The sequence below is a fragment of the Gopherus evgoodei genome, chromosome 1, assembly GCF_007399415.2.
Source record: "Gopherus evgoodei ecotype Sinaloan lineage chromosome 1, rGopEvg1_v1.p, whole genome shotgun sequence".
In the NCBI taxonomy this organism is placed as follows: domain Eukaryota; kingdom Metazoa; phylum Chordata; order Testudines; family Testudinidae; genus Gopherus; species Gopherus evgoodei.
The window spans coordinates 158,265,377-158,292,720 of NC_044322.1; the positions used below are offsets into that span (position 1 = coordinate 158,265,377).

Genomic DNA, 27,344 nt, shown 5'->3' on the forward strand with positions numbered 1-27,344 from the left:
ACACCTGTACTATTGTTGCTGTTATTACTGCTTGGTACTTCCACTCAAAATGCTTGTGGTGAGCCAGGATTGGCTAGGGGCTGCAGGAGGGCTGTGTGGACTCTGGCAAAATGCAGCCCCCACGTGACAGCGCGAAGCCTGCCTTGAGCTGCTGCCACAGCATCTGCTGCATACGAAGCTTGATGTGTGTCAGCAATGGGGGAGGCTCTGGGGGTCCACGTGGGGGTGTGTGTGACCATGCCTCCTCAACACACTGGGGTCAGCAGCACTGTTTGAGGACCGCCTTCAGTGGAGCATAGGGGCACCAGTTTAATACTACTACATAGGGCCCCATAAATCCTAAGGATGGCCCTGAGAGCAACATAGTACCATTCACAGGACCAAGCACAAGAGGCAGTGGAAGAAAAGGGAAAGAGTTGGCTGTGATAGGAGACAAGGCAGCAAAACGTACGGCACAAGCAGAGGAAGACTTTGCCCTTTTAATGTTGCATTAACAGAGATTTCTGCATGGAATCTAGAAGGTATTTAGAAGAAAAACTGTAGTAATTTCCCACCAGCTGGGACAGCAGGGGGTCATTGACAGGCTTGACCTACCAGTCCTTTTAGGAGTGTCAATGAAGTCACACATAGGTGTGTTGTCATCTACTTGATGCTCTTTTCTAACATGTTTCAGGATTTACTAGGGCTGTCAGGTGAGTAAAAAAATTAATCATGATTAATTGCACTGTTAAACAATAATAGAATACCAATTATTTAAATATCTTTGGATGTTTTCTACATTTTCAAATATATTGATTTTCATTACAACACAAATATAAAGTGAGCACTATTCTATTTTTTTATTACAAATATTTGCACTGTAAGGAAAAAAAAAAGAAATAGTATTTTTCAATTCCCCCATTACAAGTTCTGTAGTGCAATCTCTTTATCGTGAAAGTTGAACTTACAAATGTAGAATTATGTTCAAAATACCTGCATTCAAAAATAAAAAAATGTGTTAAACTTTAGAACCTAGAAGTCCGCTCAGTCCTACTTCTTGTGCAGCCAGCCGCTAAGACAAATAAGTTTGTTTACATTTGCAGGAGATAATGCTGCCCACTTCTTATTTACAATGTCACCTGAAAGTGAGAACAGGCGTTCGCATGGCACTGTTGTAGCCAGCGTCGCACGATACTTATGCTTATCCTTCATGCTTCAACCACCATTCCAGAGGACATGTGTCCATGCTGATGACAGGTTCTGCTCGATAATGATTCAAAACAGTGTGGACCAATGCATGTTTATTTTCATCATCTGAGTCAATGCCACCAGCAGAAGATTGATTTTCTTTTTTAGTGGTTCGGGTTCTGTAGTTTCCGCATTGGAGTGCTGCTTTTCTAAGACTTCTGAAAGCATGCTCCACGCCTCGTCCCTCTCAGATTTTGGAAGGCACTTCAGATTCTTACATCTTGGGTTGAGTGCTGTATCTATCCTTAGAAATCTCATTTTGGTACCTTCCTTGCGTTTTATCAAATCTGCAGTGAAAGTGTTCTTAAAATGAACATGTGCTGGGTCATCATCTGATACTGCTATGACATGAAATATATGGCAGAATGCAGGTAAAACAGCCAGAGGCATACAATTCTCCCCAAGGAGTTCAGTAACAAATGTAATTAACACATTATTTTTTTAACGCGCGGCATCAGCATGGAAGCACGTCCTCTGGAATGGTGACCAAAGCGTGAAGGGGCATACGAATGCTTAGCATATCTGGCACATAAATACCTTGCAATACCGGCTACAGAAGTGCCATGTAAACATCTGTTCTCACTTTCAGGTGACACTGTAAATAAGAAGTGGGCAGCATTATCTCCCGTAAATGTAAACAAACTTGTTTGTCTTAGCAGTTGGCTGAACAAGAAGTAGGACTGAGTGGACTTGTAGGCTCTGAAGTTTTACATTGTTTTGTATTTGAGTGCAGTTATATAACCAAAAAAATTCAATATTTGTAAGTTAAACTTTCATGACAAAGAAATTGCACTACAGTACTTGTATGACGTGGACTGAAAAATATGATTTCTTTTGTTTATCATTTTTACAAATATTTGTAATAAAAAAATAATATAAAATAAGCATTATATATTTTGTATTCTGTGTTGTAACTGAAGTCAGTATATTTAAAAATGTAGAAAAACATCCAAAATATTTAATAAATTTCAATTGGGATACTACTGTTTAACAATGTGATTAATCACAATTAATTTTTTTGACTTAATGGCATGAGTTAGCTGTGATTAATTGACAGCCCTAGGATTTACCCAAACCCTACTCAATTTTTTACGACCTCATTCCCATCAGAGTATACTCACGGCTCCAGAGCGAATAGGCAAGGCGACAGTTTATTCGGCGATAAAACTGCTTGTTTATAGGCCAGAGGATTAGTGTGCATAGTTGGACGAAGTTAATGATCAACCCACTCACAACGAAGACAAACCCAATGAGGAGATGAACTATAAACTGGGTCTTCAAAAATGCAATTAAGCCCATGATAACCACTTAGTAGGCCTTGCAGGGTCCTTCGCTCAGAATAACTGTCCTGAAAGAGAGAGAAAAGAAAATCTCATTGAGACTAAAGTTACCAGCCTCTGGAAAAGAAATCTAGGAGAGTGTTATTTCTCTGTCTTACAGCAGGAAGAGGAAAACCACCAGCCTCCAGGCCTCTTATTCTGGTCTTTTTTGCAGTGGGGTAATCGTTATTCAGCCAATGATGCAAATCACTTTAAGTAAGAATCTCGTTAACTAGAACTTTTTACTACCTGAGAAAAATTATTCTGGCCGCTGCTGCTAAATTTCACCTCTCTTCACACAAACTCCAAGTAACAAGGCTTTGTGATTGGACCAAAAAATAAATTAAAAACTGAAACAAACAAACAGTAATCCCCAATCTAAGAGCAGGTGGCACCGCAGCACCTCCACAGCTACTTGTTCCTGTCTGTGAACTGGAATAGTGGCTGTTGCCCCTCTGGGCCACATGAGTGGTGTGCCTAGCACCTGTGTAAGCGTGAATCCATTGATCCCTTCATGGCCTGTTCCCAAAGCTTTTTCTCTGCATTGACCTATTCAGAACAAGCACAAAAGGCCATCGCTGCAGAAGCACAGAGAGGATGGTGACCGTGCTATGTGTCTGCTTTGTTTAGAGAGTAGTGTAGTGGCCCATTCACTGAGTGGGCCCTTCCCACTATGACAAATTTCACTTTAGAAAAAACAGTGCAGCACTAAGAGAGGCAGTATGGCCTAGCGGACTAAGAATGGAAATGGAAATCAAGTACAGCAGAATCTCAGAGTTATGAACACCTCAGGAAAGGAGGTTGTTCATAACTCCGAAGTGTTCATAACTCTGAACAAAACATTATGGTTGTTCTTTCAAAAGTTTACAACTGAACATTGACTTAACACAGCTTTGAAACTTCACTGTGCAGAAGAAAAATGCTGCTTTTCCTTTATTTTTAGTAGTTTACGTTTAACAAAGTACTGTGCTGCATTTGTGTGTGTGTGTGTGTGTGTGTGTGTGTCTTTGCTGCTGCTTGTTTGCATATTTCTGGTTCCAAATGAGGTGTGTGGTTGTCTGGTCAGTTTGTAACTCTGGTGTTCGTAACTCTGAGGTTTTACTGTATTCCCAAATTCTAATTCCAGCTCTTAGGCAAGTCAGTTATCTTCTCCCTTTCTCAGCTTTGTGACCCAAGACGCCCTTCATGCCAACTAGCAAAGGGGTTACAGGAACATCCTGATACTGGTATGTACATTTTGGTTCACCAAAAATCATCATGTAAGGTGTAAAAGGAAAGCTGGTGTCACCCTCGTCCTTAATACAGTGAAACCCCGCTATAACGCAACCTTTGGGGTCCAAAATATTCCATCGCACTAAATGCGGGGTTGTGGTATAGCGGGGTTTCAAATCAGTCAGTTTTTCAGTGGTCCCCAAAGCGCTGCATTGAGATGCACCGTCTTAATGCCCCTGGTGCCTAGTGGCCAGCAGGGGAGAGGAGGTGCTGCCCCCCGCCTGCCGGGGACAGAGAACTCCGGGGCTGCAGGCACTGGTGCTCTCTGTCCCCGGGAGGCGTGGGGCCGCAGCTTCTCTCCGGCTTCAAGAGGAGACACGGCTCCCCACTTGCCGGGGACAGACAACTCCGGGGCTGCTCTTGAAGCGGGCGCCTGCCAGGGACAGAGAGCACCGGCGCCCGCAGCCCTGGAGTTCTCTGTCCTCGGCAGGCGGGGAACCGTGGCTCCTCTTGAAGTGGAAGAGAAGCTGTGGCCCCGCGCCTACCGGGGACAGAGCACCGGCGCCTGCAGCCTTAGAGAAGCTGGAGAGAAGCCGCGGCCCCATGCCTACTGGGGACAGAGAGCACCGGCGCCAGCAGCCTCGGAGTTCTCTGTCCCCAGCAGGTGTGGGGCTGCAGGTTCTCTCCCCTGCCATCATGTTGGGGACCATTAGTACAGTACCATACTGTACCTTAAAGGGGAGCCAACCTGTGATCGTGTTATATGCAATTTCGCCTTATGGTGGGGCGCGTTATGGCGGGGGTTGACTATATTGTTGTTAGTACATATAGATACTATGTAAGGAGTTATATATGTACACTGAAAATATGTTTTAAAGTCTGTATCGAGGTATTAGTCACCAGTAAAGGTGAAAAACAAGTTTTCCTCCAGACAGGACGTAAGAGATAGGTATTTCTGTCAGGCTATAAATTAAGCTCTAACTTAACAAAACAGATGCACATTTACATACAAAGTCGCCAGGAAAGGAACACACCGGAAAAAGAAGCCATGGGGGTTACCCTGGTTGTGTGCAAAGAAAATGAACATGGGAGTTATTCCTAGAAGGCAAAGATGACACCCAGTCTTTGTCTGATTCTGCCAACATTTACGCATAGGAATAATTTTACATCCCATTGAATTCAATGGGTAAAGTCACATGAGTGTGAATGTCTGGTTGATTTGGACCTATGTCAGTGCCTGGAAATGGGGGGCAGACAGATCGGAGGGGGGGTAAGGGGAGGTACTGAGACCTGGCGAGGGTCAGGCAGCTGGCTCCAGTTGGGAAGGTGGGTCCCAGGGGTTCCTACCTTATCCTGGGAGCATTTCAGCCCAATCCTGCACCCCACAGCAGCCACTCCAGCCCCTCTGGGTCCTGTTCCCTGCTCCCTAGACCTTGTGGTGGCCTGCTCCAGCCTCTCTGGGTCCTACTTGTCTTCCACGTCCCCCCAGGCATGTGCAAGTTTATGCAGGGGCAGAGCCCCCACAATATTTCCATTGTGAGGGCGCTAGCTCCCCTGACCTAAGTGGTTACTGGTGATGAAATGCTTTGAAGATACAAAGTGCTAAGTAGACAGACAGACAGACAGATGTTCCCTATGGTTAAAAAAAAAACCAAAAACCAGTACACGCCAACAGCCAAGAACTGATGAAACAGCTCCATTTTTCACTCATTTAATTCATGCTGCTATTTATAACTCCCCAGCATTTGTACTAAAGATGCTGGTTTCCTGACTAACACAAACTATTGCAACTCCTACTTGTCAGGTGCTTCCTTCTGATCCCTAGAATATGTCTCATTGCCTTCTGTACTACAAATGAGTTGAGGGGTTTTTAATTTTCCTTACTTAAGTACATTTGGAAACAAAATAGAGGAAAGGGAGAAACATGTCAAACTGCCCAATGCTTCTATCTTAGATTTTTACATAGTGACTATAGTACCATTTCTCTAAGCTAAATCAAAGTAGTTGAATAAATATTGTTTTAGGAAGCCCCACCCTACTTGCCCCAGGATTTTTCCTATAAGAAAAAGGCTGAATTCTAAAACAAAATGTATTTGTAAAGGTTTCCATTTCTGGCAGGCATACAGTTGTTACTTAGCAATAATTCTTACAATCTGATGAAGGGACAACATAATTTTAAAAACAAACAAACTCTGTTTCCAGGATACCCATTGTCTGACACAGTTTAAGTGCTGCAAAATACTTCCCGTGTACTGTATCATCACCTTACTTGCTGAGCTGTGACACTGAGCAGCTGATTCCCTACACAGCAATGGATTCATGTCTTTTTATTAGAACATTCTTCAAGTTAATGTATGAATTATGTCAGTGATAAGCAAACCCTTCCCCACTTCCAAGATTAAAGATAAAATCATTCCTTTATCTGTTGTCTTTCAAAGTACAGTACGGACAGATCAAAAAAAATAAATAAATAAAAATCTGTTTTTTTCCTCCACATAATCACTCAGAATTTCAATTTGCATTTCATACAAGCACACAGAGTTAGCTTAGCTGATGATAATGTGTGTCATCACAGTTATTAGAATAGTAATTATTACCTTGCACTATAAAACATGGCTCTCTCCCTTTGGGTGTGCCATTTAAGATCGGAAATAAACCACTACTAGAAAATGGAAATGCCAACTAATAACACTGAAGGTTTTCAACTGATAAAATGGTTGAGTCACGCTTTTATGCTTCCTCTGCTTTGCACCAAATCTAGGATGTTCTAGCATTTGTCAATCAGCTCAGTACTTTGCAATACTATAGACACAAAAAGGCAAATCTTGCTCCGCCAGCTGCAGCTGCCGGAAGCCTCTATATGTGGAAAGCATGATGTACTACTGGCACGCACAGAACCCAGCTCTGCTGGGGTTCACTGTGCCCCAGTGGACTTCAAGATTGCAAATACAGCGAATACTACTGCAGCCCCGAGAACAGAGAGAGGTTACTCACCCTGTGCAGTAACTGTAGTTCTTTGAGATGTGTCCCCTTATGGATTCTCCCCTTCAGGTGCACGTGTGCCCCACATGCCTTCTATTGGAGAATTTAATTAGCAGTATCCATGTAGCCCATGGATGCACTGTTGATAGTCTCGTGCCCTGCACCAAGGTTATCTCAGGCTGTGCGAGTGAACTCTTCTCAGTACATTGTCCACCACTGAGTCTCAGAAGGAAACTCCAAAGCAGAGGGGAAGGAGGGCGGATAATGGATCACCCATAGGGACACATATCTCAAAGAACTACAGTTACTGCACAGAGTAAGTAACTTCTCTTTCTTCTTTGTGTAGTGTGCCTATGGGTGCTCCACTTCCGGTGACTCCCAAACAGTATCCTCATAAACAGGGCAGGGAGCTTCAGAGCAGAGGCCATTACAAAGGAAAGAACTGCACTGCCAACTGCTGTATCACACCTGGAGGCATTCACTAAGGCATAGTGTCTGGAGAAGGGATGTACTGAAGACCATGTAGCTGTTCTGCAGAGCTCAGAAAGTGGGACTTTTTAAGTAGAGGCACAGATGTCAGCTCATTCAGTGAGGTCATAATCTACATGCCAGCCTGGGGGCGGGGGGTGTTGTTGGCTGCACTGTAACTAGGTATAAAACGCCCAGAAATCTATTCTGAGAGCCATTGGCTAGAAATGGCAGAACCTTTGATCTGTCTCCACACTAAACCAATAGTCTAGAGGATTTATAAAATAGTTTAGTTTTATCTAGAATGCCCTCCTGACATCTGGAGTATTGAGAACAGTCTCCCTGTTGGAACTGTAGTTTCAGAAAGAAAACTGATAGGTAAATGACCTGATTTAGACAAAACTCAGAAGACGCTTTAGGGAGAAACGTGGGATGCAGCTCTTATGCTTATAAAATATTGTGAAAGTAGAGCCTGCCATTAATGCCCCAATGTCTCTGACTCTGTGGGCTGAGGTAATAGCCACCAGGAAGGCTGTTTTCACAGACAAATTCAATAAGGAGCAGGTCTCCGTTGGTTCAAAAGGAGACTTCATATGGACTTTTAAGAACTTGATTCAGGTGACAAGCTGGGGAGGGACTTTCACCTGTGGGAAGAAATTTCCTAGACCTTTCATGAATCTTACAGTTGCAAGGTGAGCAGACAGGGAGAGCCCCTCAATAATGGTATGAAAAGCTGTTAGGACAGCCAGATGAACCTGCAGGGAATTCAGTGACAGTCCTGGTTTTTTTAGTTGCAACAGGTATTCCAGAATGAGCAGAAGTGAGGCAGATTCAGGGACAGCATTCTGTAATTGACCCCAGTGATTGAATCTTCTCCACTTTTGAAAGTATTTCTTGTAGAATCTTTCCTACTGTTTAATAATATGTGTTGTACCTTTGCAGAACAGGACAACTGTAGCCCAGCAAACCACTGAGGAGCCATGCCTTGAGGCAGCAAATGCTCAGATTGGGATGCAGCCTTCAACTGGCACCCCTGGAGAGAAGTTGAGGAGTGATTGGAAGATTTGTAATGGATAAAGAGCTGGGTGGAACTGGTAAGGAAACCATGCATGTCTTCACCATGTTGAGGCAATTAGAATGACTCATCTTGACCTGTCTGATTTTTTTCACCACTGAGAATCAGAGATATTGGGTGAAAAAGCGTAAAACAGCTTCCTCATCCAGGAAAGAAGTCCTCCAAGGAATTGCAACTTAAACCCACCCTTGAACAAAACAGAAACCCCCAAATCTGAAAAATGCTGACCAGAACCTGAGGATCCAGCTCTCTTTCACAATCTTGGGAAAAACACCTTCTGAGAGTGTCAGCTGTGACATTTTGTCTGTCTGGAAGATGCATTGCTGAAATTCCAATGTGGTATTTTATGCACCAGTTCCATAACCATATTGCTTTGGCCCAGTGGGAAGGGGATCTCACTCCTCTCTGCCGGTTGACATAGAATAGGGGTTCCCGAACTTTGTTTGTGGCTTGTTTAGGGTAAGCCCCTGGTGGGCTGTGAGACACTTTGTTTACCTGAGCGTCCGCAAGTACTGCTGCTACAGCTCCCAGTGGCCGTGGTTCGCTGCTCCCAGCCAGCGGGAGCTGTGGGAAGCAGTAGCCTAAAGTGCATCTAGTTCTCCCCCCAGCTTAGTGTCATCTGCGAACCCGCTAAGGGTGTAATTAATCCCACCATCCAGATCACTAATAAAGATGTTGAACAAAACCAGACCCAGGACTGAACCCTGGGGCACTCGCCTTGATATCAGCTGCCAACTAGACATCGAGTCGTTGATCACTACCCTTTGAGCTCAACAACCTAGCCAGCTTTCTATCCACCTTATAGTCCATTCATCCAATCCATACTTCTTTAATCTGATAGATCTGTGCCTGATAAGAGGCAGAAAAGGCAGGCAGGCATTTCTGACTGTGCTGAGCTCCAACAGGTCAGTGTGAAGGATGGTTTCCTGGGGTGACCATCTGCCCTGCACTGTTAAAAGTGTCAAGGTGCGCTCCTCATCCTAACAAAGATGTGTCTGTAGTCACGGTTACCACTGGCATCAGTTGGAGGAAAGGAACCCTCACCCCCTACATTGTGATGGACGTTCCACCAGTGCAGGAAATGCTTTATCTGCTAGGGAATAGACACTTGCTTGTCTAGACTGTATTTGGCAAGTAAACTGATCTGAGCCACCCTGGAAGCAGCAAAGGCATAATCTCGCACACTCTATCATGGAGGTGCAAACGACCATGTGACTGAGAAGTTGAATACAGTTTCTGATTGAAGTCTGGGGGCTCCCTTGACTGGTTCTGATAAGGTTTGGTAATATTATGAATCTGTCCTGGATGCTAAGGAATATAGGGATGCCCCTGTAAATCACAAGTTCTGAACAGGAGACAGTGTGGATTTTTCCGCATTCAACTAAAGACCAAAGTCCAAGAACAGAGAAAGTGCTGTCCTTGTGGCAGACAATGCCTCTTGGTCTAACCAACCCTTGAGCAGCCAATTAGCAAGGCAGATAAGAAGGAACAGAGGGTGGTTTGCCCACGCAGCCTGATATAGCCTTGGTGCAGGCAGAAGGATATCAACGGCACATGCGCAGGCCAAACGGGCCCTGCTAATGAAAATCTCTGATTAAAGCAGTGTGGGGAACATGCACACCTTAAATGGAGCAGCCATAGAGGCACTACTTGAATAAAAACAGTAGCCAAATAGTGGCTTTGCTTCCAGCTTGCACCTTTTGGGGATAGAGAAGATTCAGGGATAGGGTTAACCCCAATGTTTTGTAAAGTATAACTATTTTACTTTTATTTAATCTTAAAAAGACAGGAATCCAAAAGAATCTGAAGAATCCTGTTTTCTCTCCCACCCGATTAATACTGATTTCAATACTGGGCTCAGAATCTTCCATAGTATCTCTATTTTATTTGGCTTTAAAGTAACACAATATTTTTCCCAGTTAGAGTTTACTTTTCTGTATTCCTGTCTCTGTAGGCCAGCCAGATAAGACAGTGAAAGACTAACTGAGAAATGTTACTTTGTCAGCCAGGGGGTGCTTTGTGAATTCCCTACTGATCAATTTATATTGGGAAGTGAACAGGGATTACTATTTACCATAATGAGAAACAGTGTATTAACAGTGATTGAGTACAGTAGATATTGAGGAAACAGTTTCCTTAGAGCAATTTGCAGCAATTCTCAACAGTCTCCACCTTATATGAATAAAAGAAAATATATACAGCAGCCCACTAACAACCATCTTTTTGTTCCCTTCATCTCCAACCATATCTGCAATCCCACAACACAAAACCACCATGAATATCCATTTCCTGCCAGGCTGCAGGACTGAGAACAGCTCCAGTAGCTATGACATTTGTACTCTCCCTACTCCCATGACCTTGCAAACTCCTACCTTTTACAGCGATACTGCAGTAGAGCACAAATGTACAGAGCACCTAAAGAGTAACTTAGAACAAATAGCTTCCCTCAAACACCAGGTTGCAAGGGTCATTCAAATACACAAATATCTTATGAGGCTTATGGAGTCAATCATCTCCCAAAGTCAGATGTCACGTCTCTGATCCCCTATTATTGAAGAGGGATGCTGACTTTTGGTACTACCTGAGCTTTTAAACTCAGAAGGCAAATCAGCAGGTTGCTGGATATCCATGCATCTACTGCTGTTATCTCAAATTTTGATAATACAGCAGGGGTCGGCAACCTACGGCATGCAAGCTGATTTTGAGTGGCATGCTGCTGCCTGCCACAGTCCCGGCCCCCAGCCCCACTCAACCCCCCTGCCTCTTCCCCCCCCCTCAGGGACAGGAGGCAGAAGTGTGGTCCTGCGGCAGCCAAGCTTCCCCTCTCCCCTGCTTCTTCCCCCAGCGTGGTGCTTTCCTGCCCCTCCACCTCTCCTTCCCTGTGCTGATCAGCTGATGGCCCTTGTGAGGGGGACGGGGAAGAGTGGCAGCATGCTCGCTGCTCCATAGAGGAGGCAGAGAAGAGGTAGGGACGGGGTGGCCTTGGGGAAGGGGGTGGACAGGGCATATCCCTTCCAGACCCTGCCATGAGCTGTGACCCCTGAACCTGCCCCCTCATCCTTCTGCCCTCCTCCCCCACACCCCCTCAGCCCTCTGCCCTGACCCTTGAACCCCACCCACCCAGCCTTCTGCCCTGCACCCCCCCAGCCCTCTGCCCTGACCCCTGAACCCCCCCACACACCCAGACTTCTGCCCTACACCCCCCCACACCCTAGACCTTCTGCCCTGAACCCCACTTCCAACCCTCTGCCCTGACCCCCCCAGGACTAGGGTTCCAGCTGCCGGTCCCTTGCTAGCTGGCATCGCGGCCGCAGGCCCCGCTAAGCCCTCTGCCAGCCTAGGTGAACAGAACCCCAGGCTGGCAGCGAGTTGAGCAGGCTGGTAGCATAAGATCAGCATTTTAATTTAATTTTAAATGAAGCTTCTTAAACATTTTGAAAACCTTCTTTACTTTACATACAAGAGTTTAGTTATATAGTATAGACTTATAGAAAGAGACCTTCTAAAAACATTAAAATGTATTACTGGCAGGCAAAACCTTAAATTAGAGTGAATAAATGAAGACTTGGCACACCACTTCTAAAAGATTGCTGACTCCTGTAATACAGCATCCATCTGGAATAACTGGATGGGTCATAATGTATAAACTACAGCTGAAATTTCTAAATCTGGAGATTTGTTTAATAAGAAAGATGCAAGACAGGCAAGGTATACTACAGTAATCTCTGTAAAAATACTAGTGAACTATGGAAAAGGAAAGAAAGAGTACAGAGTATCCCACTGCCCAACTGCTCTGGTGCACTGAGGGTTTTTTTTTTTTTTTTTTGCTTTCCTCTGGGAAAAGATTTGCGTATTGACCACTTGGCACGGTTACAGGAGAGCTAAGGCCTTTGATCCCTTTACATTACCTCAGGTGACAGGCTTTGCTTTCTTCATCTCTTATAAGGTGGAACCCAGCTGCTCAACCACTTGAGAACTGGGTCTCTGGGTTGCAACCCCATTGCCCAGATGCACGAATGTGACAGGCCCAACTGCGTTCTGCCCATGCAAGAAACATTCTTCTAGGAGTTTATGACCAACAGGTGATTAATGTGACTTAAAAAAGCTTCGTCAAAACAAACATATCCACCCAAAGGTACATGGCAATGAGAGAAAAGGGTTAAAAACAACAAAAAGCCTCTCTTACCTTAAGCTTTTCATTTCTTTCAAAACTTGGGCAAGCCTAACTGCCCCAGACCCATCCCGCAGGTCAGTCTGTTGGGTCTCCATGAACAGACACTCAGGTTTGAACCCCCTTCCCTTGCTAGAGGACAAGTTTTTAATTGTTTAGTATTCTTTTGATCTTAGACCCTCAGCTGTGGCAAACCAGCTATGTAACTTTGCCTGGCGCCCGAAAATAGCATCTTCCCAATTAACAGTCCAGCCACTGTTTTCTTACTCCCCTCAAGTTTATCCGAAAGCGTCTTACCTGCTTGTTCTTCCTAACAGCATCTTTTGATTCAACTGCATGTAGCCATAATATCATGCAGGTAAACTGAAATACCCATAATAGTCATAAAAGATATAGACATTCCCTTCATCCTTCATTGCAGGGCAAATGGCAGGATAAGAATATATGAACAGTCATACTAGTTCAGACCAATGGTCCATCTAGCCTAGTATCCTGTTTCTTACAGTGGCCAGTACCAGATGATTCAGAGGGAATGAACAGAACAGGGAAATTTTGAGTGATCAATCCCTTGTTGTCCAGTCCCAGATTCTGGCAGTAGTTTTAGGGACAGCCAGAGCATGGGGTTGCGTCACTGACCATCTCGGCTAATAGCCTTTGATGGACCTATCCTCCATGAACATATCCAATTCTTTTTTTTAAACAAGTTATATTTCTGGTCTTCACAACATCCCATGGCTATGAGTTCCGAGAGTTGACTGTGCTTGGATCAATGGTCCAATACGGTGAGACAAATCTTAAACTCTCAATCCACAATGTTGCAATTTCCCCACTCTTACTACCAGCATGCAAGTTAATGAAGCAGTGGCATCCCTAGCTGTGGCTATCTCGACATATATCTTTTTGCCACACACACTTATTACTCAAGAGTAGCGATTATTTTCAACTGTATTCTTTTTTTTTCCTTTCTTAAGATCACATTTACATTATTGGACCTGGCAGCCACTCAGTGCAAGAATGCTGAGACTAGTCTAATAGTTCATACTCCTAATTTGCCAGTGGCAGTAGAGGATCCCATTGGGAATGATCTTGCAGTAAAATGTCAGTAGAAAGTAAGGAGGCGCACACACCATTTTGCAGCATAGCTGTAAAGCCACTTCCCCAGGGCTTTTCTGCATGAACAAAGAGCTACAGAGGTCTGAGTGCATCCGCCCAGCTCTTCTAGTGTCACTTGGTATCACTCCTTGTTTTTGCTTATGCATTCTCTTGGATTCCATTTACAGTGACTATACGAGAAACAGGTTTTTCAAATAACCGAGTTTCTTCCAATGTACACAGAAACCAATCCTTAAATTGTGGGCATATACAAATTCTGCCAACAGTGCATAAATAAATAGTTCTCTTCATGTACAGTATTACTAAGTCAAAACCACTGGTTTAGAGAATGGTGATGGCTGAGAAGACAGTAAGTGGAAAAAATAATCACATACGGTATTTGAAAATATTGCCATGGAAGAAGTTCAAGTATATTGAGTCTTTCCTGAACTTATGTACACCACAAGAAGGAAACAGAATACAAAGACTTCAAGTCTCCTTTACATAGTATGACTGCTTTCTGCCATAATCCAGGGAGTTTTGTGTTTAATAATGTATAAAATGTATGAATTCATGTATAGAGTTTAAGAAAGTTGGAGACCAAGTCTAACTACCTCGGAAAACCTCTAATTATTAATAGTAGGCTGCACTTCTAGAATGCCTATTGTCCAAGGTATAGAGATCTACATATATTAATGCATTTTTCTTTACTTTAATACTCCACAGGGTTGGGTATTATTATCTTCTCAATGAGGAAACTCAGACATAGAAAGATTAAGTGTCCTGGATAAATGTTCTGTTACAGAGCTGGGAATTGGACACAAACCTCTTTACTTGCAGTTTTGTGCCTTAATCATAAGATCATCCTTCTCCCAGAATTTCCATAGTTCCTTACAAATGATGACAGATCTCAGACTGCATTTTTAGTCCCTGAACTGTTGAAATTTGGATGATATAAACTGCTTCCAAATCCCATTTTCATCAAATCCCTGGACAAATTTCAATTTACGCTGTAAGAAATACAATTTGTTGTGCACTGAAGAACTGGGATTTGATGTCACTGAGGAGAATTCTGTAGGGCCCCAATTAATACTAAATGGAACCACAGGGTTGCTATATGTACTTGTTTATCATAAAACAGTTTCATATGCAGATAGTTAATACTTAAGGCTGTCTGTGAGCCCTCTGCAGGTCTTTTCATGTTCTTGTTCAGATCAGAGGATAAAATCATATTTATCTTGCTCCAGCACAAAAGGATGGGATTCTATTAAAGCAAAATTGTTCAGTTATTTCCTCCCCTCCACTGATTTGATGATCTCCATTGTCAACAGCATTCTTTCCACTCATGTGATCCTTTATCACACTCCTTCTCCCAGCACTATGTTCATACTGTTATTCCTCAATCCCAATTCATCCTGGCTTACTCAACTATTTTTGCTCCTGATTCCATGCTGGTGACAGTCTCTGGGGGAAGACCTGGGACTACATAGACTACCATCGATGCATGCTGGATAAAAAGTGAAAAAAAAATTAAAAATATTATTTTTAAATTTAAATTAAATACAAGTTTATTTTTAAACCTACTTGAAACTAAATTTTAAATTGACAATCCGTGTTAAGGTCTAATCTTATTATAATCTATTTAAGTAAAAAATTAAATAAAAATATATTAATTGGTACATATTTGCTGTCAAGTTTGAAAGAAAGTCAAACCATTGAATTGGTGGAAGTCACTGGCTAAGCATCTAGAACCAGAGTTTGTTGACAAGCTAAACCAGCTTTTGACAGCAGCACACTCTTCTGCAGTTGCAGAGAGAGTATTTTCTTCATTTCAGTTTAAAACCTAGCAGTTCAACAACTAGTTCATTCAAAGTTAAGAAACCGTTTGGGAGTTGAAACAGCAGGAAAGCTTGTTATTCTCTCACATCTGGAAGAGGAAGAGATCTACTAGTTCTAAAATCTTGAAGGACATAGTGATCAAAAATAATCAGTTAAATTCACTAACTCCAGATAATACTTCCTTTATTTAATTAAACAGTTTTAAATGAAAAACATGTTTTAATAAACTTTGATAAACTTTTCTTATGTTTCCAGAATATTTAAGATAGTCTTATTTAATAAAAAAAAATAAAGAGCTGTTTTTGCGCCTTTTTAATTTAATTTGAATTTCCATCCAGGTAGAGCTTGACAGAAATCGCAAATTAAAAAACCCAAACATCATAAGTAATAAGTGCACCATGCACAAATCTAATGTGTGATTAAGCTGTATAACTGCTCACATAAATGTGTATGGATATACTGTATCTTTCAGGTTACCAAAAAACAGTACCAAATTGTGCAAAGACTATATTTAAAAGCAAATAAACATGTTTTAATGGTTACTAACTGGAAATAACTAAAAAGTACAAATGCAAAACATTGATTTCAATCATCAATTGTAATAAGGTTTCCTGCTTGATGATTTAAATCATGATTAAATTTGGTGAGTTAAATTGCTTTGATTTAAATCAATCCACCCTACTCAGATGCAATTTGCTTTCTCTTCAGTAATACTGTTTTTGTTGCTACCTAACCAGTTCTACTTCACCTACCGCATTGAATCCTGGGCCTAAAATTCCAGTGCCTCCTCCCTACCTTTGACTCCTTCCTGAAACCCTCTCTATCTCATTTCTCTTCTCAAAATCATCCCAATTTCTTCGAAGAAAAAAATCAATTATAATCTCCCCAGCCCACCTCTCTTCCCCTTTCCATCAGTACTTAACTATACTCTCTCTAGTATATACTGACTATAACTTTTTAAAAAAGTACCTTTGACCTCCTACTACTAAATGCATTTCTAGGATATCCATAATGATGGTATCTGAATACACTTTACACTCATCCTTTCAAGGACCAGAAATAATACCAGAGAACTAAGATCACCAAATCCATAGCAGTAACAATTAACAGAATATACTTAAAGCATACACAGTAAACATGTGAAATCCATCTGTATGAAATATTAAGCTTTAAATAATTAATTAGCAAAAAATTCATAGTTTGTTGATGAAGAGAAAAAAGGGTAAAATTAATCAGTTATTAAATGTGAATGGATTTTCCTAACTCTAATTTCTGTAGCTGATTTATCCACTGTTCTCTTTTTCACATATAACCCTCTGAAAGTCAATGGGGCAAACACATGAGTCTTTAAATAAGGCTGCATGCATATAAAACTGAAACCAGAATCTGGCCAACTGATTCTAATTGATTAATTGGAAACAGCACATTTAACAAAAAAAATATGCTGTAGACATTACTTGCACCTTCAGCCCAATTATCTTCGCAAAGTCTGTTTATTAAAGTGCCTTTTGTTTCTGCAATTAATTCTGTTCTACTTCATTACATTTGTCTTCATTTATTAAATCAAATTTCCACCATTTCTTGCTCTTCCAGTGTTCCCTGTCACCAAATCAGGTATTTGTGAATTCTACTTTCATTTTGCTAGCTTGATAAGAATTACCATTCAGTCACTGAGGGCCCAGAAGATGAAGCTGATACAATGTCAAAGTTGCAAACAACTATTTAGCCAGAATTTTTTTTTTTTGGTAATGTCTTTTTCAGATGAATGAGATTTACAAAGCTCAATCATCTCTTTAAGCACTGACAATCCAGTTTACAAAAAAGGATATTTAAAATGTAGAAAGTCTAAAACAGTGCAAGAATGTGTGCAGTTGGTGTATGCATGATAAAGGGTTTCTAATTCGTCTCACCAACATGTACATCCACAACTTTTCAAATTCAAAACCCTCTGTGTGTCTCTTGAAAATACATAAGTAATTAAAAAGAGTTAATTTTGGTTCCAAATGAAACTATTTGTCTGTTCAATGAGTGATGGGGTATTATTTGAAATACCCAAGTTACCTTTCAACTAGGCATCATGTAAATTTGCCATCACTATTTTATGTACCCTTAAAAGTTTATCTTCAAAAACGAAGGCGACTTATTTTACTCAAAAATTGTTTTCTGTGGCTCTCTCCTTCAAGTATCTAGGCAACATTAGTATAAACAGAAGCAGGCAAAAACTGAAAAGAACATTTGGACTTTCCAGTCACACACATGCACACGCTCACACTCATGCCTGTGTGTGAACACGACAGTCTCCCCTCTTCCTAGCAGATCAGAGGGGCTAACAACTGAAAGATATATATACTGAACTATGCTCATACTTACGGAGGATTGCTCCAGAACAGAACTGAGGCACAATGGTGAGGGAAGCTTTCACTGCTGCTGCCTTGGCTGTACTTGTTCTGTGGGTAAACAAAAAGCACCAACTCCAGTCCTGTCAATGTAATGCTCATGAAAGTTACCTCAAATGATACAAAAAAAAAAACTTCCTGCTCAGGTATCTTGTCTCTTTCTCATGAATTATATTAGATGCTTGTAAGATGCTATCTCAGCTGATTTGCAGGACTGGTACCACCTTTCCATCTACTTGAAACCAGGCTCTTAAAACAGAGGAGGATAATAAACAGCCACCTTTTAAAAGTGTTAGTGAAATCTGCTGGCACTGAATACTCACAATCAAATATTTGTGAAAAAGGAGGGAATGGATAATCTCCTGTTTTCTCTACTACGCACTTTCATCACAAATTTCAAAATCTTGGGGGCACGACTAAATGATGAATAAGGGCTGACTATCACAATTAAGCAAAGTGCATACTACTGTGAATAATCCTATTGGCTCTGCCCAATAGGAAGAACATGAAGGATTGTGCCTTAAGGTAATAAGGTTCCCACCCAATCTGCTACAACTCCAGTAAGAGTAATCACCATTCAGGTCTAGTTTGCATTAGAAAAAGTTTGCTGGTATAAGCTATACTGGCAAATGCTCCCAGTGCAGACACAGCTAATCTGAGGGGGAAGATGCCAGCACAGCTTACTCTGGTCCCTGAATGAAATAAACAATACCAGGAATGGCACTTTTTTGCCAGTATAATTGCGTGTACACTAGGGCTTTTGCTGATAAATGTCTTTAAAAAAAAACAAAAAAAACCACATACCGCAACCTTAAGCAACATTCCTATATCACCAAAAAGCTTCTAGCCTTACTTCAGATTTAAACTTGTTAGAAAGATCCAGTAAGTTGCCTACACAATAAGCTGAATAGCTTTAGGTCTTGCATCCCAATATATCCTTCTGTGCTACCAAAGACTCTTGTCCAATGTTTATTTATATTACTTATCACAGTTTTCTGAAAACTAAATATCGTGGAAGAGGAGCTCAGTTCAAACTTACAATAAGGATTTCTACCTTGAACGGGATGACTGATGAAATGAACTCCCACCCCAAACCTAAAGACTTTGAAGCAGCATCAATAGTAGTAACTTCTCATTATACAAAATAAGAATGTTACTACCCAATGGTCTAGCTAAATTAGAATATGTTAAGCATTTGAGGTCTGATCCAAGCTCACTGAAGTCGATGGAAAACTTTATTGGAAAACAAGTTTTCCATTGACTTCAGTAGGCTTTGAATTCTGGTCTTTATGGATGTATGGTAGGATACTAGTATAACTTTCTCATTAAGACAGGAGGTCTCTTGCTTAAAGCATTAGACCAATATCCTAATGGAATTTTAGGGAAACAGAAAAATCAGCTCTGCAAATCGCCTTTGCATCAATTTTTATATATTCTATTATGATTTAATGGATATACAGAATGAGAGGTCAGGGAGAAAATCTAGAAGAGGAAAATTCTTGGTGTTGCTAACAGTTGCCATTACATTGATGTTGCCTATCTACATAGAATGTTGACAACTGAGTCATAGCAAAAAGGCTTTTTAAACAACACCTGCAACTACTAGAGGAGTGAAAAATAAATAATTTTAACAGGAATTTAAATGCACATATAATCTATAAAAGCACTAATTCTTATCTAGTGGTTTCTGTACTCTCCAGTGGTCTTGACTGTGGTATTATTACAATACAATCAGTGACCCTTTAAGAAAATAAGTTATAAAGTAACTTTGGATCTGAATAGTTTAAAACTGAGCAACAGTGACCAACAGCAGAGACTAACTCATATACAATGATGTAAAATCGTCCTTTCATTCTACAAACCAAAACCTACAGATCACCAAGATTCTGTCCATCCTTTACCTGGTATTATGTACATTTACTACCTAATTTTTAGAGCTCCTGAACAACCCAAAACTCACTGACATAACAAGAACTCCCACAGTGGTCCCTCCTGAGTGTTCCAATCACGATCAGAACCCAGATTTTCAAAATTTAGGATGGCTTCGATCCAAAGATATGGGTACACAGGACCTCCAAAAATCACAAATAGTTTGTGTAACTTTGACATATATAGACAGAGTTTCACAGGATACATAAAGTACAGACAAGAGGACTTTGAAACAGTTTATCAGTGCTACTTTATGAGGGAAATAAACCAGCACTTCATACTTCAAATCACTGCATTTGAATGCCAGTTTTCCCATTTTCCCATCCCTAACCAAAGTGGTGCAAACATGATTAAGCCTCATTTCTTGCAGTAAAGAGAATGCAGTATTTATAGCCCTGAACAAGCACAAAGCTATTAATGAAAGCTTTATTTTCCTAACCTTTGCCCCAGTGTTACAGATAAAAACGACACGTGAGCGATAACATGGTGATGGTTGTTAATAACATGTTATTAACTATTTCCTTTCTAAAAAGCTCAGCAAAAAAGAAATGCAAATGGCAAATGTGAACAATTTCCTTGTCACCAAAAATGCACACTGGGCAAAATTAGTGCTATAACTGTGTACATCTAGGCTGAGTAGCACAGTGATGTCTCCTCCTCCCCCCACCCCCACACACACAACTGCACAACTTCATGGTAACTACAACTGAAATGCATTGAAACAATTTGGCACTCTTCTTTCATTTTTCTTCCCTATAGCTAAAATATAGTTTGCATGGATATGTGTGCCATATGTATTACAGGTGGAGAGCAATGCTACATCTGCAGTTTAGCAAAGCGCTTCTACTGTCACAAGATGTGTTTCAATTGCTTAATTTTTTCAGCTTTCTACCATTCTTTTTGAAATCCGGCAGCGTTGTTCCAGGTTGAGTGCCTTTTATTAAAAGTTTGAGCCAAAATGATTCGCCATTTGTAGAATCGCAGAGTCACAGAGTTTAAGGCCAGAAGGGACCACCAGATCATCTAATTTGACATCCCATATATCACAGCCAACAATTCCACAAGAGACTAGAGACTATGGTGTGTCATAGGCAGAGAATAGGAGGGACTGAAGAGTTAAAAAATCCACCCTAATTGCAAGTAGCCATGCTTAGCTGAGATGGCTTACTTGCAAAGTTGGTGAGATTTCCTCATTTCACAAGGTTAAATATGCATGGACCCTGCAAAATCATACCTACATGCATTGTAGAAACCGCTAGAACAGGGGTTTCCAATCTTTTTCTTTCTGAGGCCCCCCTCCACATGCTACAAAAACTCCAGGGCCCACCAGGGAGGGGGGCTAGAGACTCCGGGCTGGAGGGAGGGGGCATAGGCGCAGTATGACTTCTATGGGGCAGGGGCAGGGCCTGGCAGGGCTCAGGCCAGCTCCACACAGTGGGGTTCAGGGAGGGAATGTCACTTCCATTCCCTGACTCACCTCCACAAGCCGCCCAGTCAAAAGAGGGCGGGGGCTCAGCTCAAAAAATATGAAAACCACTCAGGATGCAGGCAGGGGGCAGCTAGGTGCTGTGCACAGGGAGCAGGTAGCTAAGGGAGGGGGAATCTAAGGGCTGTGTGTGGGCAGGGAGATAGCTCAGGGTGCAAGGATGGGGCATCTAAGGGCTGAGTGCAGGAAGAGGGTAGCTCAGGGTGTAGGGAGAAGTATAGTTAGGGGCTGTGCGCAGGCAGAGGTGTAGCTCAGGGTGCAGGGAGCAGGGTAGCTAGGGGTTATGTGCCAGGAGGGCCTCTCATGCCCCTCCCTGTGCTCCCTGCTCCCAGAGGGCTCTCCCAGCCCCACAGCTGGGTCCTCCTGCCCTGGTAGCTCCTACTAGCTGCGTGAGCAGTCAAAGGGGGCTGGGAGCTGAAAAGCAGCCAAAAGCCCAGGCACCAGTAGCAGCAGGAGGAGATGGGGGTGGGGGGAGGAGTAGAGATACCATGGCTGCCCATTCCATGGCACCACCTGGAGCAGTGGCCGCCCTGAACTGCCAGGCTCCAGCTTCTGGCCTCCATCCTGGCCTCAGAGTGGGGCCTCTGGAGGACTGGGGAAGAAAAGGAGTTGGGGGTGGGAATTGCCATGCTCTGGGTAAAGCACTGCAGTTGGGGGGGGGGGTGCAACACCCCCCTCTCCGTGTCCTCCCAACTCCACCCATGGGCTCCAGGCTTCAGCCCAGAAGCTCTGGCTTTATTATGCTAGAAATACATCAGGTATAATTAGCCTACCAGGTGTTCTGTTTTGTTTAAACAAACCAACAACCTACATATTTTATATTTGTGCGCTGACAGCTAATTCAGGATGATCCTCTGTTAAAACAGAAACATCCTGGATAATACACTGGCTCTCACTCCAGAACACTGGTTTGTCAGGGGAGAGGTAAAGGGAAAGAAGCCATCCTAAGGCACCAAAGCACCCAGATTCCAAGGCCACAGGTACTGAGGTGTCAAAACAGATGCACCAAAGATAAGAACAAAAAACCTGCAAAGTACCAAAAGGAAGATGTTCTGAATTACCATGAGGAAACATAGCCTCAGTGCCATGCCTTTATACCTCAAGTCCAAAGAAATTAAACGAGGTGCTAAAGTACAGAATCCAAATAAGGTATGGAGGCCTAGGCAACAATGAAATAAAAAAAACCCACAAAAAAACGAAGATCAATCACACACAAAAATGTACAAGCCATCTGAGCACACCAGGCCATTGTGAAGGTATTGCCAAGCCCAGAGAGACCTGGGTGCAGAAGGGCCCTGAGGTTCACAAAGTGATGATGCATAGAAGTATCTAGGCAAAATCTCTGAGGCCAGAGGTGAAAGTAAGCCAGACTGGACCAACTTCTCTGGCAGTGATTTAAAGGGCCCAGGGCTCCCTGCAGTGGCGGGAGCCCTGGGCCCTTTAAATCACTGCTGGAGCCCTGCTGTTGCCGCTCGAGGTAGCAGCAGCAGGGCTCCCATGGTGATTTAAAGGGCCTGGAGCTCCATAGAGGCCAGAGCCCAGGGCCCTTTAATTAGCCCCTGAGCGATTTAAAGGCCCTTGGGCTCCCAGCCACAGCTGGAGCCCCAGGGCCTTTCAATCTTGAAAGGCCTCGCCTCTTCCGGTTGAGGCCCTGCCCTGCTCAGGACTCCGGCATACTAGCAAGTCCTTTAAGTTACTTTCACCACAGCCTGAGGCCCTTCATGAAAGGTGCCATGGTTCTCAAGGCACTGATGGTATGGGGGACAGAGACTCTGCTGTTGTGCACCAAAGTGCCAAGGGCTCTGCCTTGAGGTGCTGAATGGCAGAAGCCATGTTGCAAGGGTCCTCACTTTGGCAGCACTGGGATCCTGCCCCCAGCTTGCTATGCGTCCCGAGGCCTACAGCAGCACACAATTCTATGTGGAATGATGTGCACAAAGCTGGATTCTGTGACACAGGATCTCCCTTAGCCCTCTGTCAAGGGCACCCCACAGAGCACAAAACTCCACTCCTCAAGCTAAGTGCTACTGGGAAACTTTGCATAAATTAGAAGACTGCAGGATGATTGTGACATTCTGCTCATGACACACATAGCTGTGAGCCCCTATTACACCTCTGCCTCAGCAAGTGACCTTTGCTGGAAATTAGACTGTGTCAGCTCCCTGTCACCCCAGTTTGTCTGCTTCACCAACAAACTCCTTGAGAATCTGCCAGTCTACACCTTGCTTTGCAGGTAACAATCAGTGAACTCCACTTCCTGAGTTCCCCAAAGACATCTTCTGGCAGCATCCAGCCCCTCTCACTGGACGAGAGAAATTATTAAGTTTGCTGCCTCCAAAGACACGATGTACAACCCAGCCTGTTAGTGTTGCTGAAGATTCACACTTTACTTCATTATAACAGCACTGAGATGGTTTGAGTACAAGGAACAGAGATGAAGTGATTCTAAGCAAAACAAACAAACAGGCTTTTTAGTGACTAAAACTTAATTTTAGCATGTTACAATCTTTGTCTAAGCAGTTTTCTTGTACCAAGGTACCAGCATCTCCAGGCCTCCTGTCCAGGGGATCCAAATGTCATAGAATCAGAGGGTGCTGTTCCCTTTGTTCCCTAAGTGATGGATCACTGGGAAGTCTTTTTGCACCCCTTGTATTTTCCTAAAGTCTACTGTCTCTGCTTCAAGATCCAGGAAGCCTTCCTGGGGTGCAGATTCTGTCCTGCAGTGTGATTGCTAAACTGTCTTCTCTGCCACTTGCCAGCTTGAAGGCTTTGTTTACCTTATAAGAAAGTATATTTTCATTGTCTTCTGCCTGCAATCAAGCCAGTCAGACAGATAAAGACACAGTCTTTTGTCCAGAGTGGGTGGGTTTTATGTACTGCCTCCCAAACACATTTTAAGAACATATTTCCGGCACACGTATACAACTCTTTATACACAACCTATTCATACATCACACAATATTTTCGGGACTAGCATTTCATCAGTTTACATCTTATACTTTACATGACACCTTTTAAATACACATTATGACAACAATGTGTTGTGGGTAATGAGCATGTCAGGTCTGATACGAGTTACAGCATAGGTGGGCTCTTTTGCCAGTTGGCATTGCAGGGCTATTAGAATCACAATGTCTATAGAGAAGCAGAATTCCATGTACTTTTCCCTTTTAAATTCTCTAAAATAGTCTCATAGTTTTGCTACAAAATATATAGCATATGCAGAATACTTGATAGTATGCCCTTTGCCACTCAAGAGCATGCAGCCATCCCAAACTCATGAAATTAACAGTTTCATACCAAACCAGCCTATCATTTATTCAATTTCACAGACACATATACATTGTATACATGCATGCTTTATATAGTAGAGCAATAGTAATGCCACAGTTAAAGTTGCAGTAGAATTTTCCTTTTTGATAGGGAAGTTCATCTTTTATTTTTCAGAAATCTTATAAAAGTAACTAAAAACTGAAACAAGTTAAAGTTGACACAGTGTTTCAGGTTTTCATGTTCGTTTGATGCAGATCAGGTTCACACATACACAATAATAAGAGGTCAAAAATGGCCACCTTTTAAAAATTGTAAGGAGATATTACCTTTTCTTTTATTCTTTTTGCAAAACTGTATAACCTAGGATCTGATTTTTGCCTCTCACTTTATATCTGCTGAGGGCAATATCAGTTACAAGTGGTACATATTCAGTATTTTGTTCCTCCTGCAATTTTAAGAGTTACTGTTTTTAAGTACTTTAGCAGACTAAATACTGAGATGACTCTATTCACACTGAATGGCAGTTCTGGTGTCACAAGATTTCCAGCTGCTACAACACAGAAGGCACTATGGGTATGGTATACAGTGCAATAAAACACCTGCAGCTGGCCCAGGTCAGCTGACTTGGGCTCATGGGGTTCAGGCTGTGGAGCTATAATATAGATGTTTAGTCTTGGGTTGGAGGCCAAGCCCTGAGACCCTGCAACAGGGAAGGGCCCCAGGACTTGGGCTGGGGCCCAACCCCAAATGTCTACACTGACATTTTACAGCCCCACAACCCGAGCCTCACGAGCTCAAGTCAGTTGACCTGGGCTAGCCACAGATGTTTTATTGCAGTGTAGACATACTCTCAGAGACAAAATTATCAGAAGCTTAGGTTACACCTCCCTATGCTTTATATCATGAGTTCCAACCTCGCCTCTATTGACTGCAGTTTATGGTTGTATCGGGGTGGATAAAAATTGATTTAAATCCAATATCTTTCCTTTTAAAAGTAAACCTGTTTAAAATTAAATTTGAAATTATGACAACCCATGCTAAAGCTGAAACTTACTATAATCTATTACAATCATTTAAATAAACATACACTGCATCAATGAGCCCTCAAATTCTCAAATTTTAATCATATACAGAATCAGGGGAAAACATCTTTAACTTTTGAGGTCAACTCAAGCATTATAAATGCCACAATGCCATGTGTTGCATGAAATAAGTGTCTGCTATTTTCAGCTTTTACAATGGAGTGAATGTTGATAGTTACATTTTCCCAGATTCTGTTGCGCAGAAAAGCTTTTGTCTAAATTTCTTTTTAATTTCACTTTAGCTAGCCAGTGCAGAGACATCGTTCTCTTCATTTGTACTAGTTCATTCAAAGTTGAGAATCTGACTGGGAGTTGAGAAAGCAGGAGGTGCTTGTTTTCCTCTTCCAATCTATGAATAAACACCAGGTGGATGAAATCGACTATTCTTAAAAACTTAAAGGACATGTGGCCAACTTTTCAAAGGCATTTAGGCACCTAAAAATGCAGATAGGTACCCAATGGTATTTGCAAAAGCACCTACCTAATACAGAGAAGACACCTGATTCTGCTCACAACCAATTTTTAGAACAAACCATACTGTTTGAGATCGACCTGGGGCAAAACCTGACATGGCACTGATGCTTTCTGGTGGTACCTAGGGTGATGAGGCACCTCACTACCACCTGCCCTTAGCATGAGGAAGCTTTGTATGTGCTTGCCAGGGGTCAGCTCCCTGACTCCATTAACCACAGGTAATACAAGCCCTCCCCTCTATGCCTCACAGGCCCCGCTGTGGGTAAGCAATAGGCACAGTCCAACCCCTGAGTTCTCAGAGCGTCCCCCTGGAGTACCCAGCCCCTATTACACTGGACACTCACAGTATTTACAGAAACACTATTCCCAAAGGAACAGTACACTTCCGCTTACAGTCATATATTAGGATCACTGCTTAACTCACAGCACTTAAATTTATGCAGTGTTGTCGTAGCTGTATTGGTCCCAGGGTATCAGACACACAAGGTGGTGAGATATCTTTTACTATACCAACTTCTGTTGTGAGAGACACAAGCTTTCAAGCTTACACAGAGCTCTTCTTCAGGTCCTTGAAAGCTTATTCCCTTCACCCACCTAAGGTAGTCCAATAAAATATATTACCTCACCCACCTTGTCTCTCTGAGCACTTAGATTTGTTTATAGTGAATACAAGTATAAGTTTATCTAACAAAGAACAGAGATTCAAATACAGTAATTCCTGCTTAAAAGCAACCTCTGGTTCCCAGCAAAAAGTTATTATACAAAAGTTGCCAATAAGTGGAAGCACTGTTTTCAGGAGGATACCTAGAAAACCATGTGCAGAATGATATATTTGTAGACAATAGAAATTGTGAAACTATTTATTAACTGTTCATTGACTGTCAGTACTAAAGAAGTAAACCAAACAAAATACACAGTGATTGATACATTGTGAAGTGTACCACAATGCTTTAGAACAAATTTAGGAAATCTCAGCTTGCTATGAGTCACAAAGACTACAGCAGCAAACAATTCTATAAAGGAAAAGCATTTTAAAGAAAACAAGAAAAAAAAACTTATAAAACACTTACAGTATAACGTCTCTATCTGCTGATCAGCTCTGTACTTGCAGTCAGTGCTCTTTACATGTCACATCAATTAAAGCAGCACAAGATTTTATCAATAAATAATGTTTTTGAGAGGGAAAAATGTATCCAATGTCTGCTTTCTACAGTTGGCCATCTCGACCTGTAAATCCTTTTCAGTTTTGTGTGTAGGCTTGCAACAGTTCTCAAAGCCATGACTCTGGCATATCCTGTGAAAAACATCCACCACACGTA

At 42.2% G+C, this 27,344-nt stretch overlaps 1 protein-coding gene across 4 annotated transcripts in view; it reads right to left on the reverse strand.

Annotated features, from left to right (window-relative positions):
* Window positions 1–27,344, reverse strand: part of AGPAT3 (1-acylglycerol-3-phosphate O-acyltransferase 3) — a 129,038-nt gene that overhangs the window by 30,294 nt on the left and 71,400 nt on the right. For all 4 annotated transcript variants that reach the window (XM_030576686.1, XM_030576684.1, XM_030576685.1 and 1 more), the window contains one exon: window positions 2,349–2,575. In XM_030576686.1, the coding sequence (XP_030432546.1) occupies window positions 2,349–2,526 (178 nt within the window). In that variant the 5' untranslated portion in view covers window positions 2,527–2,575. The remainder of the gene's footprint in view (window positions 1–2,348; window positions 2,576–27,344) is intronic.